The sequence below is a fragment of the Panthera onca genome, chromosome A2 (genome assembly GCF_046562875.1).
Source record: "Panthera onca isolate mPanOnc1 chromosome A2, mPanOnc1 haplotype 2, whole genome shotgun sequence".
Classification (NCBI taxonomy): Eukaryota; Metazoa; Chordata; class Mammalia; order Carnivora; family Felidae; genus Panthera; species Panthera onca.
This window is the reverse complement of record NC_138340.1, coordinates 51,812,755-51,825,899: the sequence shown is the minus strand read 5'-3', so window position 1 is coordinate 51,825,899 and position 13,145 is coordinate 51,812,755. Positions and strand designations below refer to the sequence as shown.

At 49.4% G+C, this 13,145-nt stretch overlaps 1 protein-coding gene across 12 annotated transcripts in view; it reads left to right on the top strand.

Annotated features, from left to right (window-relative positions):
- ATP2B2 (ATPase plasma membrane Ca2+ transporting 2) overlaps positions 1 to 13,145 on the top strand; it is a 382,029-nt gene that overhangs the window by 342,915 nt on the left and 25,969 nt on the right. For all 12 annotated transcript variants that reach the window (XM_078442751.2, XM_078442752.2, XM_078442754.2 and 9 more), the window contains 2 exons: positions 9,791 to 10,032; positions 11,159 to 11,393. In XM_078442751.2, coding sequence (XP_078298877.1) covers positions 9,791 to 10,032; positions 11,159 to 11,393 — 477 coding nt within the window. The remainder of the gene's footprint in view (positions 1 to 9,790; positions 10,033 to 11,158; positions 11,394 to 13,145) is intronic.

Sequence of the window (13,145 nt, the reverse complement as noted above, 5' to 3'; positions counted from 1 at the left end):
TCAGTCTACCTGGGGAGGTGAACTGCTGAGACTAAAGAGAGTTCAGGGACCCCAGAACTGGAATCTTTGGTTTGTAATCAGGCTAAATCACTTACCTCTTACTTAGGCACCAGTGTCTCCTGATGTGCCTTGAACCCCAGCATCCTAGGACCCCTGTGCCTCTCTTTCTGGGTCTTTTCTGAAAGACCCCTGGCCACATGGTTCTCCTTGCTGGGGGCTGATGGCCACTGGTATAGAAGGGATAGCAGAGTCCCCTGGTATGACAGGGTAGTGGTTAAGGCTCATACTCTGGAGCCAGGCAGCCTGGGTTCAAATTCCTCTCCAGCTATATGAATGTCAACAAGTTACTTAACCTCTCTCTGCCTCAGTTTCTTGGGGGAAATGATAGGATTATTGTGAGGATGAAATGAGTTAGTAAGTGACAAGTGCTTAGCACAATGCCTGGCTCGTATTCAGCACTAAGTATGGTTAGTGTTGTCATTAAATTGCCCATTGAATAAAATCACCCATGGAAAGAGGATTCCGTTTGTAGCAATGCAGAGGCTAACCAATAAACAGACAGTGGAAGCATTAGGACTACAGAGGAAAGGGTCCTACCCAAAGTCACATAGCGAAGTATGGCAAAGCCAACTTATAGACACTCCAAAGCCAGCTGTTGAGTAGAGTGTCCAGACCAGGCTCTTGGTCACTGAAACCAATCCTGCAGCATCTTTAGTACAGGGTGATCTCAAAGAAGGAAGGCCCGGGGTCCAGGCAGTCATATTCAGAACCAGGGCCTGCCAGCCATGTGGGGCAAAGGGTGTCTAAGGGACTGTCCTTCTAGGCCCAGAGGAATCCTGAGAAGAGTAAGGATTTGCTCGGTCCAGAGTAGATGTCCAACCACCCTCTAAACCAGGCTGGGAAATCTAGACGTATGGGTGGATGAATATGTGGGCAGTGGATGGGTGAATGTGAATTAATAAGATGCTCAGAACAGGACTATCTCTGTGTTCTACTTTCCTGTTCTTGTGGCAGCAAGAGGTAGGGTTTGGCCCCATCTCTGCCCCATGGTCAATAGCAGTGCTCTCTGGGTCCCTCCAGCATACTGAGCTGATCTCTTCTGCAGCTGCCCTCTGCTCTCTGGTCTTCATTGATCCGGAGACCTCCCAATTAGTTAGCACCTTTCATTCTTAAAACACACACACACACACACACACACACACACACACACACACACAAACCTACTTGAGTATTTGCAAGGGTAGGTTGTGTGGGTGTCATCTACATGGGTTTGCATACCTTAGAGACATACTGGTCCAGCCCCCTTACTTTATCTGAGGCCCAGAAATAGAAAGGGACTTGTGCCAAGTCACCCTGTGGAATCCAGACTTCTGGACACCCAGTCCAAGAAGTAATGAGGTTTGGCTCTGAAGTCCAACAAACCAAGGTTCAAACCTCAGCTCCAGCACTTACCACCCATGTGACCCTGAGCAAGTTACTTGACCTCTTTGAGCTTCTGTTTTCCAATCTGCAAATCTATAAAGTGAGTACATAATTAATTCTAACTGGTAACATTCACTTAGCCAGGCTTGATGCTAAGTGCATACTCCATTCTGCCTCGTATAACAACCCCATGAAGTAGGTGACATCACATCTCTAATTCATAGCTCAGACCCTGAAGCTGGGAGAAGTTAAAAATCATGCTTGGAGTTCCAGAGCAGATAAGAGGCTGAGCCAAGATTAGAACCCCGTCCAAGCTGGAGCCTGTGCAGCTCACCACCCCTTCCCACCCAACTCACGCAGCCGCACCTTTGCCTTGAGGCAGCTTCAGGGCTCCCGTGAAGATCAGATGAGAAAATATATGTGAGGCTCCCAGCACAGTGCTTGACATGTAGCAAGTGCTCAGTCCACATGTTATTACTCTCACTACTTCTGTTATTATTTCTGAGCCTATCCTCTGTCGTTTATTTTGCCAGCCATTATCTTCCTTGACCCTCCATATCCCTTCAGGGGAATAAAGGCAAATATGACCATTCCCATCTTGCAGCTAAAAACACTGAGCTGCAGAGACATCAAGTAACCTGCCCAGCATTGCTCCTGACCACCAAGTGGCAGAGTGGGGCCCAGAGAATTCTGGGGGAGTTTACCAAGTGGGCAAGGGGGCAAGGACATTGCAGACAGGGACACAGCCCTGCAAAGGCCCAGGGACCCTAAGATGCATGGCTCATTCACTTGATCTGTGGCCTGTGCATTTCTCTGGGGCTAGAATGATGATAGTTGAGGCTGGAGGGCAGGGGGCGGGGACAGCTAGGTGGCATCAGATAAGCCCTTGAAAGGATGCTGCTCGTGGTACTTAGAAAAACCACCCCAGGCAGAGGTGGAGAGTGGTGTGAGGGCCACGGCTAGTGTCAGGGAGGCCAGGAAAAGTGGTCTAGAAGGGCCCTCCCAGCGGGCCAGCTTCAACCCCATAGCCCCATCCCTGTGAGGATGGCAAAGCTTTCTTCTTTCCTGTCTTATTTCTAACCATTAGGAACTAAACTTGCCCTCTGAGAGAAGCTATGTGAATCATCCTTTAGTGAGAAATTGCTTCCCTGCCTCAGAAATCCTGGCACACCCTCAGACTTCCTTTGTTGTCTCTGACTCTTTGAACATCAGGACTTCTACTAGCTTCTTTCCATCACCCTGCAGCTTCTCAGAACCACAGCTTGGTGTTAAGAGAGAAATACCTCCTTCCTCAGACTTTGGAGGCCTTCTTGTGCTTTCTTGGGAAAACATTCTCCTTTTCCAACCGTGTGTCCTCTGTGTGCTGAAACTGCCAAGCGGACCTTAATTTTGTATTTTATGAGACCTCTTTGAAAGTAGATTGACAGTGCAGTTAACATTTGAATTATTAAGCTGAGGATGGAGACTTGTGGAGCTGAATTGTTGGAAGTTTATGGCGTATTTCTGAAAACATAAACTATTGAGACAAAAACAAATCTCCCTGGAGCCCCTGAAGTGGTTCTGGAGGAAAGAGCAAAAAGGGTTTTCCTGGCAGGATGGTTTGCCCAAATAGGTAAGCCAAACTTCACCAGATGAGAAACCCCGGGTCGTCAACATACCCCATGCTGAGATGCCCCTCACCCCAGAGAGCCCCAGTAACCCTCAAAGGCAGGAAGGAGCTGCTTCACTGTATTTCCCATAAATCTTAGAACGTGGGCACTTAGAGAGGGGGAGGGAGTGCTCCAGGAAGCAGAGAGCCAACCCTTGAACTCAGATCTCCTGGCTGCAAAGCCAGGGCTCAACTGAATGTTCCAATGAGTCTCAGAGTCCCCAAGTCAAGCCATACTCTGCGACTGGGCTCTGGCCAAGCCAGGTGTGCCAAAAGCGTGGACGACTGTGGAGGCGACTTTGCAGGGCATTAAGATGGGGAGGTGGGGTGGGCTGTGATTCTGTGAAATGGCAGGGGCCTGTATGCTGAATTTGACACCTGTTTTGGTTGTTTTCTTTTGTTTTTTTTTTTGCAAACACCATCTCTGGGAGAAGAGTTCAAAGCAAATAACTCCAAATGGGGAATTTGGATTTTTAACAGAGCTGTTAATCCCTACATCCCATGCTGTCACCCTGCGTGTGTGCATGCACACACACACACACACACACACACACAATTGCACTTGCATGCCCTATACACATACCACACACATATAACTGCACATACCACACACAACTGCACACACACCACACATACACACACAAAAAAACTACACTTGCACACCATGCACACATAGCACACACATACAACTACACACACACCACATGCATACACTGCACTTACACGCTGTGCACACCCCATACATACACGTACACCTGCACTCACACACCATGCACAAACACACACACCACACACACACACAACTGTACACACACACATACACACAATACACTGCTAAGCCTGGGAAGGTTTCCGTGTCAACCTGTCCTGGACACTCACACTGACCTGCCTTCCCAGCCTCTAGGGAAGATCCCGCAGCCCTGCGCCTCACGTTCCTCAGGAGGCCTAGCACCGAGAAGCTCCTGGGGAGGCCGGCCTTCAGACGACGATTCTGGAGGCCAGAGTTCCGCCCCCTCCGGCCTCCCATTGGCAGCACCCTACACACACAAGCATGGGATTATTCATTTATTCATTCCACAGATATTTATTGACTACCCCGAAGTGGGAGGCAAAGATAAGCAAGACAGACATGTCCCCCCGCCATCCCCTTGGACTCTAAAGCCATCAGCAGCAAGTTCCCAGTCAACTAAAGATCTCCAGGGCCAGTGGAGACGGGCGGGGCTGTGGGGAGACCATGTGCTGTGGGCTCAGAGCCAAGAACACTGGGGTCAAATCCTGGCTGGGCCGCTTCGTAGCAGTGTGACCTTGCCTCGTGTGCACAGCTGTGAAATGGGAATGCTAGTAGCTGGCCTCCCAGGGATCTGGGAAGGTACAACCAGATAGTGCGTGTGACAAGCCCATTACAGGACAGGGCAGAGTCACCATGCAAACAGTGGCTGCTGATGCTGCTGTTGAGTGGGCTGGTGGTTCGTCTGGGCCTTAGGGAGGCTCCCCACCAGTGCCTGTCCTTGAGGGGTGAGGAAGAGCGGGTTAGGCCACCAGAGGCAGCTGCTCAGCGGAAAGTCGTTCCCGAACACGCTCCAAATCATCATATTGCAGATGCTGTAGTTTACTATGCTACGGTTGTCAGGTTTTTGGGGGGGACTTTTTAGAGGCTTTTTAGTGGTTAAATACACATCACATCAAATGAATCAGATTAATTGTTTTTAAGTGCACAGTCCCACAGCGTTAAGTACATTCACACTGTTGTGCAACCATCACCACCATCCATCCCAAAACTTTTCATCTGCCCACACTGAAACTCTGTCTCCATCAAACGCTAACTCCCCATTCCCCCCACAACCAGCCCCTGGCACCCACCATCCTACTTTCTGTTTTGGTGAATCTGACTCTTCTGGGTACCTAATACAGTTGGAATTATACAGCATCTGTCCTTTTGTGACTGGCTTGTTTCACTTATAATGTCCTCGGGGTTTATCCATGTTGTCACATGTGTCAGAATTTCCTTCCACTTTACGGCTGGATAATATTCCGTTGCATGGAGAGACCCCACTTTGTTTATCGTTCATTTGTCGATAGACACTTGGATTGCTCCCGCCTCTTGGCTTTTGAGAGTAACGCTGCTATGCACGCGGACATGCAAATCTCTTTTCCGGCTCCTGCTTCCAATTCTTTTGGGTATATATCCAGAAGTGAAGTGCTGGATAGTATGGTAATTCCATCGTTTAATTTTTTGAGGATCCACTATCCTGTTTTTCTCATGGCAGCAACACCGTGTTACCTTCCCACCCACAGTACGCAGGGTTGCAGTTTCTTCACACCCTCACCAACAGTTGTTGTTTTCTGTTTTGTTTTTTTACAATAGCCACCCTAGTGAGTGTGGGGTGGTACATGCCAGCTATGCTTTTTTAATCTCATTTGTGCGGATGTTATTTGTAACTTGTAGCTCTTTAAGTCATCATTCCTTGCCCTTGCTTCTGTTCACCCCCCAGCATCCCAAAACAGGGACATGAATTGTCCTCTCAAAATTATGCCTTGTGGCTGCACCCAGCATTCCCAGAGGGCTCAGGACCACACTGGGGAATGTGCTGGATGAAGCTCTTGCCCTGGGAGCCAGGAAGCTTGGGGACAGCCCCAGGCCTGCCCCTCCGCAGGTCTGTGATCAAGAGCAAGTCACTTCCACGTGGGCCTGCTTCCTGTCTGTTAAAATGGAAACAATACTGATGCCTTAACTCCCTTATAGAATTGGAGCCCTGGAGATAAAAAAGCTCCTGGAAAGTCTACAGCAATAGCAAAATCTCTGGGTTTGTCAAGATTTAAAAAAAAAAAAAAAAGTCAAAAGAAAAAAAGGGATGGGCCTCTGCTTCTTAGTAATGCACGTGGGCGATGTCAGAGCTCAAGTTCATGGAAACAAATTGAATTACGTAGGAGGCAGCTCTGCCATTTGCAACCATGGATTGTTTGAAATCCTTTTAAAGGAAAATTAAAATATCTCACAGAGGGTAATAAAATGCCGGGTATTTTGAAGGCATAACTGCTCAGCTCTCTTGGGCAAAGAAGTAATTAGGCATTTTTATTTAAGCCCTCCGAGCCGTCATTTTCTTTCATTGGTGGAGAGGGGAGAAAAACTGTTGTGGAAAATACATAAAACTCTGGAGGTCACCAGAAGATTAATTATCAAAATGTAGAAAACATTAAAAGTAAGTAAATAAATACATCATTTTTAAAGCACAACATAATACCACGCTGCAGAGACAAAGGGAAGTGCTTCAAATTTATTTTCACAAACATCAGAAATGGGAAGCTGTACCAAAGGTTCCTTTGTTTCCAGATCAAATCCCACCAAAGAGCCCAGGAGTGGGGAGCCTTCCAAGGCCCATGGTGCTGGAGACATAGTTCTGCTTGGCGTGGGAGCAGGGAGGGCGTTCTAAGCCTTGTTCCCGCCCAGAGCCCTCAACCACCGCTGAGGACTGTGCCTCCACCTTGTTGCAGCATCCCTCACCATGATCCACTTGAAGAAAAGGGTTGCAAATGGTTGATTTTTCTCTCAGCTAGAGATCATCTGCTCTAGTCTCTCCATTTTACAGACAGAGAAACTGAGGACAAGAGCTTAAGGCTCTGTCCTTCCTATGAATCCCTAAGTCTCAAGACCACCGCATTATCAATGCCAGTGACTCCACAGCGCTTGGGTGGGCTCCCTAGGCCTGAGCCCTAACTGTGGAAGGGGGAGTTGGCCAGGGCTATGTCCCGTCGCCGTCCTGTCCCCTGCACAAGTGGTCCATGCCAGCATCTCCCAGACCCCACCTTCTCCTGTCTGTGAAGATTGTTAGAGCAATATGACAAGGGGCTGGGGCTGAGGATACAGAGTTCCTGGACAACGCTGGTTTGAGACCCATGCAAAGCCACTAATGGCGGTGGCGGGAGTGGGGGGGTGGGGTGCGGTTGGCACAGGCATTTCATAGGTAGATATTCGTCTTCTAAATCTCTCTAGGGTTTCAGTTTATCTGTGGTGCCTTTTACCACTCCCAAGCCACCTCCACCTAAGATGCTGCATAGTAATTTTATGCAAGGAAAATGAGCAGTGCATGCACGTGGGTGTGGGTGCAGGTGGATGTGAGTTCACCTCCCATTCCCTCCGGCTAATCCCACCATTAGCCCACGTGGTGGTTTCTTGTTCTTACCTATTAACCTCTCCCACCATTCTGATCTGCATGGAGCCATCCCGCCAACAATGAGTAAGTGCCCACTGTGTGCTGGGCTTTATGCTGGTCCTGAGAACCCTGCAGAGAAACGAATCTGATAACTCATTTATTCAGGGGGAGACAGACCCATGAAGCAATTGTCAAAGACACTGTGATATTTGAGCTGGCCCTTAAAAAGCAAGGAGGAGGGGTGCCTGGGTGGCTGGCTCAGTTGGTTAAGCGCCTGATGTCAGCTCAGGTCATGACCTTGAGGTTCGTGAGTTTCGAGCCCCACATCAGGTTCTGCGCTGATGGTGCGGAGCCTGCTTGGGATTCTCTCTCTCTTCCTCTCCCCCACTTGTGTTTTCTCTCTCTGTATCAAAAATAAATAAATAAATTTAAAGTAAAAAGGGAATGGAGGAGTTTGCCTTGCAGGGGAGGGGGAAGGAACAGCAGAGGCAAAGGCACAGAGGCATGAAACAGCTTGTGTTCAGCCAGCCACACAAGGAAGTGAGAGGTGCTGGGGGAGAGGTGAGTGATGATTTCACTGAGACCCCAGGGTGGGAGTTTGTGTTCATGCAGCCCAGCACCTGGCAGAGGGCCAGCACCCAGCCGGTGCTAAAGAGTGTGTGTCAGATCAGTGAGTAGAAAGAAGGAAAAGCGGAAGGGACCAGGAGAAGGGAAAAGTAAACTGTGCCTTAGTCATAGAAGGGAATCAATAGAACAGTCAAAAAAAAGAACAAATCAGAACCATAAACACAGGTGCCTCTCAAAGTGCAATTACATGAGCAAACAACTTTTAGAAGAATGTCTACAGTCTCCTTACACACACATACATGCAGTAGGTTAGGCTACATGTAATTGACCATTTTGACTTACAACATAGCAGTTTCAGGGGCGCCTGGGTGGCTCAGTCAGTTAAGCATCAGACTTCAGCTTGGGTCATGATCTCGCGGTTTGTGGGTTTGAGCCCCGCGTCGGGCTCTGTGCTAACAGCTCAGCCTGGAGCCTGCTTTGGATTCTGCGTCTCCCTCCCTCTCTGCCTCTCTCTCTCTCTCAAAACCAAATAAACATCGAAAAAATTTAAAAAAAAAAAAAAAAAAGGGACAAGCTGTTGACACACACGTAACTTGCCTGGACCTCAAGGAGATTATACTGAGTGAAAAGAAGCCAGTCTTCAAAAGTTACACATACAGTATGGTTGCATTTACAGAACAGGCTTGAAATGACAAAATGATAAAGATAGGGAACAGACTAGTGACTGCCAGGGCTGGGGGTGGGGGGGAAGGGAGGTGACTGCAGCTCTAAAAAGGGTGTCACAGGGATCAGATCCTTGTCATGAACTGTGTGTATCTTCATGTATCTTCCTGCTGGCGGTCGTGGGAATCCACACTCAATGCCGTTGCATAGAACTAAACACACACACGTGAGTGCATGTAAAACCGGTGAAGTCTGAGTGAGGTGGGTCTGATTGTATCGGTGTCAGTGTCTTGCTGTGACATTGTACTGTAGTCATACACAGGTGAGCACTAGAGGAAACTGAAGGAAGAGTGTATTTCTTATTGCATGTGAATCTAGAACTATCTCAAAATTAAAAAAAAAATTTTAATAAATAAATAAAAATAAACATTTAAAACACACACAGGGTAATAATAATGCCACATTTGACACAGAGGTTCTTTCTGGGAGGAGGGGAGGATTCTGCAGACTGGGAAGGATACACAGGGGGATTCACCTGTATCTGTCATGTTTTCCTTCTCAAAAAGGGAAAATCTGAAGCTAATATGGCCTATTTCTCAGGTTCTACAAAGCTGAATGGTGGGTACACCAGTGTTTCTTTAATTATTCTCTATCCTGCTTTTATGTTTGAAACAGTTCGTGATTTATATATTTTTTAAGTTTATTCATTTATTACTTCTGAGAGAGAGAGGGAGCACACAAGCAGGGGAGGGGCAGAGAGAGAGGGAGACACAGAATCCATAGCAGGCTGCAGGCTCTGAGCCTTTAGTGCAGAGCCTGACTTGGGACTCGAACTCTCGAATGGTAAGATCATGACCTGAGCTGAAGTAGAACACTTACTTGACTGAACCACCCAGGTGCCCCGAAAGAGTTCGTGATTTTTTTTTGAAAAATTTTTTTAATGTTTATTTATTACTGAGAGACAGAGAGACACAGAGCGTGAGCAGAGGAGCAGTAGAGAGAGGAGACACAGAATCTGAAGCAACTCCCGGCTCTGAGCTGTCAGCACAGAGCCCGACGCGGGGCTCAAACTCACAAACCGTGAGATCATGACCTGAGCCGAAGTCGGTCGCCTAACCAACTGAGCCACCCTGGTGCCCCTGAGTTCATGATTTTTAAAACACAGATCTTGCTTAACTCCTTTCATCCAGAGCCAGGATTGGGTCTTGGATGGAGAGGGCTGAGGGTGTGGGTGGTGGGAAGGGGGCACACAGGGCTCTCTGAGAAGGGGAGGGGGTGGCTCGGCCCCAGGGCCTCAGCAGCAACCCCCTGTGAGCCACCTGGGCCTCTCTCTCTGCAGCCCCCGGAGAAGGAGGGTGCCCTGCCTCGGCAGGTGGGCAACAAGACAGAGTGCGGCCTGCTGGGCTTCGTGCTGGACCTGAAGCAGGATTATGAGCCCGTGCGCACCCAGATGCCAGAGGAGAAGCTGTACAAGGTGTACACCTTCAACTCTGTGCGCAAGTCCATGAGCACAGTCATCAAGCTGCCGGACGAGAGCTTCCGCATGTACAGCAAGGGTGCTTCTGAGATCGTGCTCAAGAAGTAAGCCGCGCGTGGTCGGGGAGGGGTGTGGGGAGCCGGGGACCACCAAGTCATGAAGCACGGGCTGTCCTACAGGCTGGGCCGAAGGGCCATCTGGCACTCAGAGGTGTGGGGAGGGCCCTGCCCAATGTCCCACGGCAGGACCACCTCCAGGGTCCCTCGCCCACTGCTTTTCTCCCCGTTTCCTCTTATAAATGTCTGCAGAGAGCCCTCCCCATCCTCCTCCCTACATCACTGGATCATCAGGAAGGGCTCCCCATCATCAGTGTTAAATCTCCCTCATTTTACTTCCTTTAGCATAAAGTGATTTTCATCGTGACCTAGTCTACTCTAGCTCCACGCTGGAATCACCCCAGGGAGCTTTAAAAAAAAAAAAAAGAAAAAATAGGGCACCTGGGTTGCTTAGTCGGTTGGGTGTCTGACTTCGGCTCAGGTCATGATCTCACGGGCCGTGGGTTCGAGCCCCCCGTCAGGCTCTGTGCTGACAGCTCCAGAGCCTGGAGCCTGCTTCAGATTCTGCGTCTCCCTCTATCTCTGCCCCTCCCCCGCTCAAGCTCTGTCTCTGTCTCTCTCAAAAATAAACATTAAATAAATAAATAAATAAATAAATAAATAAATAAATAAAAAGAAAAAACATTGATTCCTGAACTCACCCCAGACAAACTGAGTTGGGGTGAACCTCTGGGGCAGGGCTCACACGCGGGTATTTATTTATTCAGTGTTTCTCCAAACCATTGTAATGTGCAAGCAAGGTCCAGAACCACTAGCATAACTAAGTTTCCTCCCCTTCGAAAATCACTTTAGTTGTGGAACAATTTTTTCAGATGAAATCTTGTGAATATAAAACAGATCAAAGTAGATGTGCTCTTGCTGAATGGACTGGGGCAAATATTATAAGAAGGCTGCCTGATTTCTTTTTGGCTGGTCTTGATTTCATCCCTCCCTGGGGCCCAGGGGCCTGGACCAGCCCTGAAGCATTATGGGAGTTGAACTGGATGGACACTAGTTGACCAACCACGGCCAGCTGAGCATCACTGGGGAGGGGGAGGTGAGCTCAAGCTGGTCAGAGGGAGGATCCTTGGGCCCTCAGCTGGACCTTACCCATCTCCCTCCCATCTGCCCCCAGGTGCTGCAAAATCCTCAACGGGGCAGGGGAGCCCCGGGTCTTCCGGCCCCGCGACCGGGATGAGATGGTGAAGAAGGTGATCGAGCCCATGGCCTGTGATGGGCTCCGCACCATCTGTGTGGCCTACCGTGACTTCCCCAGCAGCCCGGAGCCTGACTGGGACAATGAGAATGACATCCTCAACGACCTAACCTGTATCTGTGTGGTGGGCATCGAGGACCCCGTGCGGCCCGAGGTAGGCACCCTACCAGCAGGCTTGGAGAGGCTGGGAATCCAGCCTGCTGCCAACCTGACATAAGTTGCCTCACCTTTTGGAGCCTCGGTTTCCCTATAGCGTCCACAGGTTTTTTCTGCACATACTCCTAAACGTTCGGACTCATGAGACCAGCGTAGGCCACGTTTGGCATTGGTCTGCTCAGGACCCGTGGCAGCGCCCACAGCCGACTGCTGGAGATAGTCCTGGAGCCATCCACCCAAGCACCCAGAAACCTTCCCTTGCCCCCAAAGGACAAGCATGGGGGCTGCCCTGCCTTAGAAGCCTCTTGCCCCACAGGAGCCAGGATCTCCCATCTGAACAGTGAGAGAGTAGGACATTCCCAAGTGAGAGACACATAGCAGGGTTGCTGGTGGCACTGCTTAAAAGTATAAAAGCTCTGACCTGTTGACTCAGCATCTCCCAGTGGGGGTGGGGATGGCTTTTGATCTATTTGGTTTTTAGGCCGGGTGATTGATACACACAGAGCCAAATTCAAACGGTTCCACAGCACAGAAGGGGTGAAGCAGCCTCCCATGCCACCCCCAGTCCCCTGGTCTCTGCCTCACAGTTTCTTGGGTGACCTTCGCAGAGTGTCTATGCCCACAGTTTTTGGCAAGCTCTCCCAGGCCACCGTGAGGCTGGTCGGAGCGGAAGCCTCAGGCTGGACCACCTCTAGGGTCGTACAAACATTTTCAGATTTGTTGGGCAGCTGCCCCTGGAGCACAAACCCTGCCTCCCTCAGTTTTCCCATCTGTCAAGGGGACAAATCACGTTGCCTTCCTCCCTCAAGAAGCGAGACAACGGAACAGATCGAAACAGACTTGCCCGTCACCCCCCAGACAACACATAGGATGCTCCCTCGGGTACACTTTCCGAGGCTGATCGAAGCCGCTGCAGATAAAGCCATCAGAAGAGCAGCAGTCTGGGATTTGCCGGGTTATCTGGGGGTGTTTGGAGCCCTTGAAGTCACAGACAACGGGTGTCACCAGAAACAACAGATGTTTAAAAGCCTTTATTTAATGAAAACAGGAAGCGCCCATTTCCTGGCTGTTTTTCCTCAGTGAGAAAAATCTTGGATAATTTTAGCAAAGGAAGGGATTTTTTTTTTTTTTTTTTTTGAAATTTTACAGCTACTTTATCTATGTGGAAAGTCTATTTCAACCAGATTGGTGCCCTTGTGGCTTGAGTCTTCATCATCTCTGGATCCTCAGTGGCCAGAACAGTTAGATGTTCAGTAGCTATTTGCCAAACAGATGAATGAATAAATACAAGGAAATGCTGGTGCAGTTTAAGGAAGCACCCCATTGGGTTGGAGGAACCCAGAGTGGCTTCATGAGGAGAAGGCAACTCACCTGAAAGAGAAGAAACTTTTGACACACAGGTTAAGGGAGAGAGGGCGTTCCAGACAGAGGGAACAGCGTGGACAAACGCAGAGAGGTGTCCAGGAAGGGATGCTAAGTGTTTGGAGTCTAGTGAATACCCCACTTTGGAGGCTAGGAAGAGGAGCCTGGAGCGACATTGTGAAGGGTCTCATGTCCCCATCCAAATCCGTTCACCAGGTCAGGCTTTGAGGGATGTAAGCAGAGAGACTGTTCGTGATGACCCACATTTACGAAGCACCTACCCTGTGCCATGCCCCTCGGTCAGCAGTCCCTGCCCCCCAGAGCCCACAGCCTAATGAAATGCCTGGTAAAAAGGCAAGAGTAGTAGACCCAAAGCACATGAGAGCCT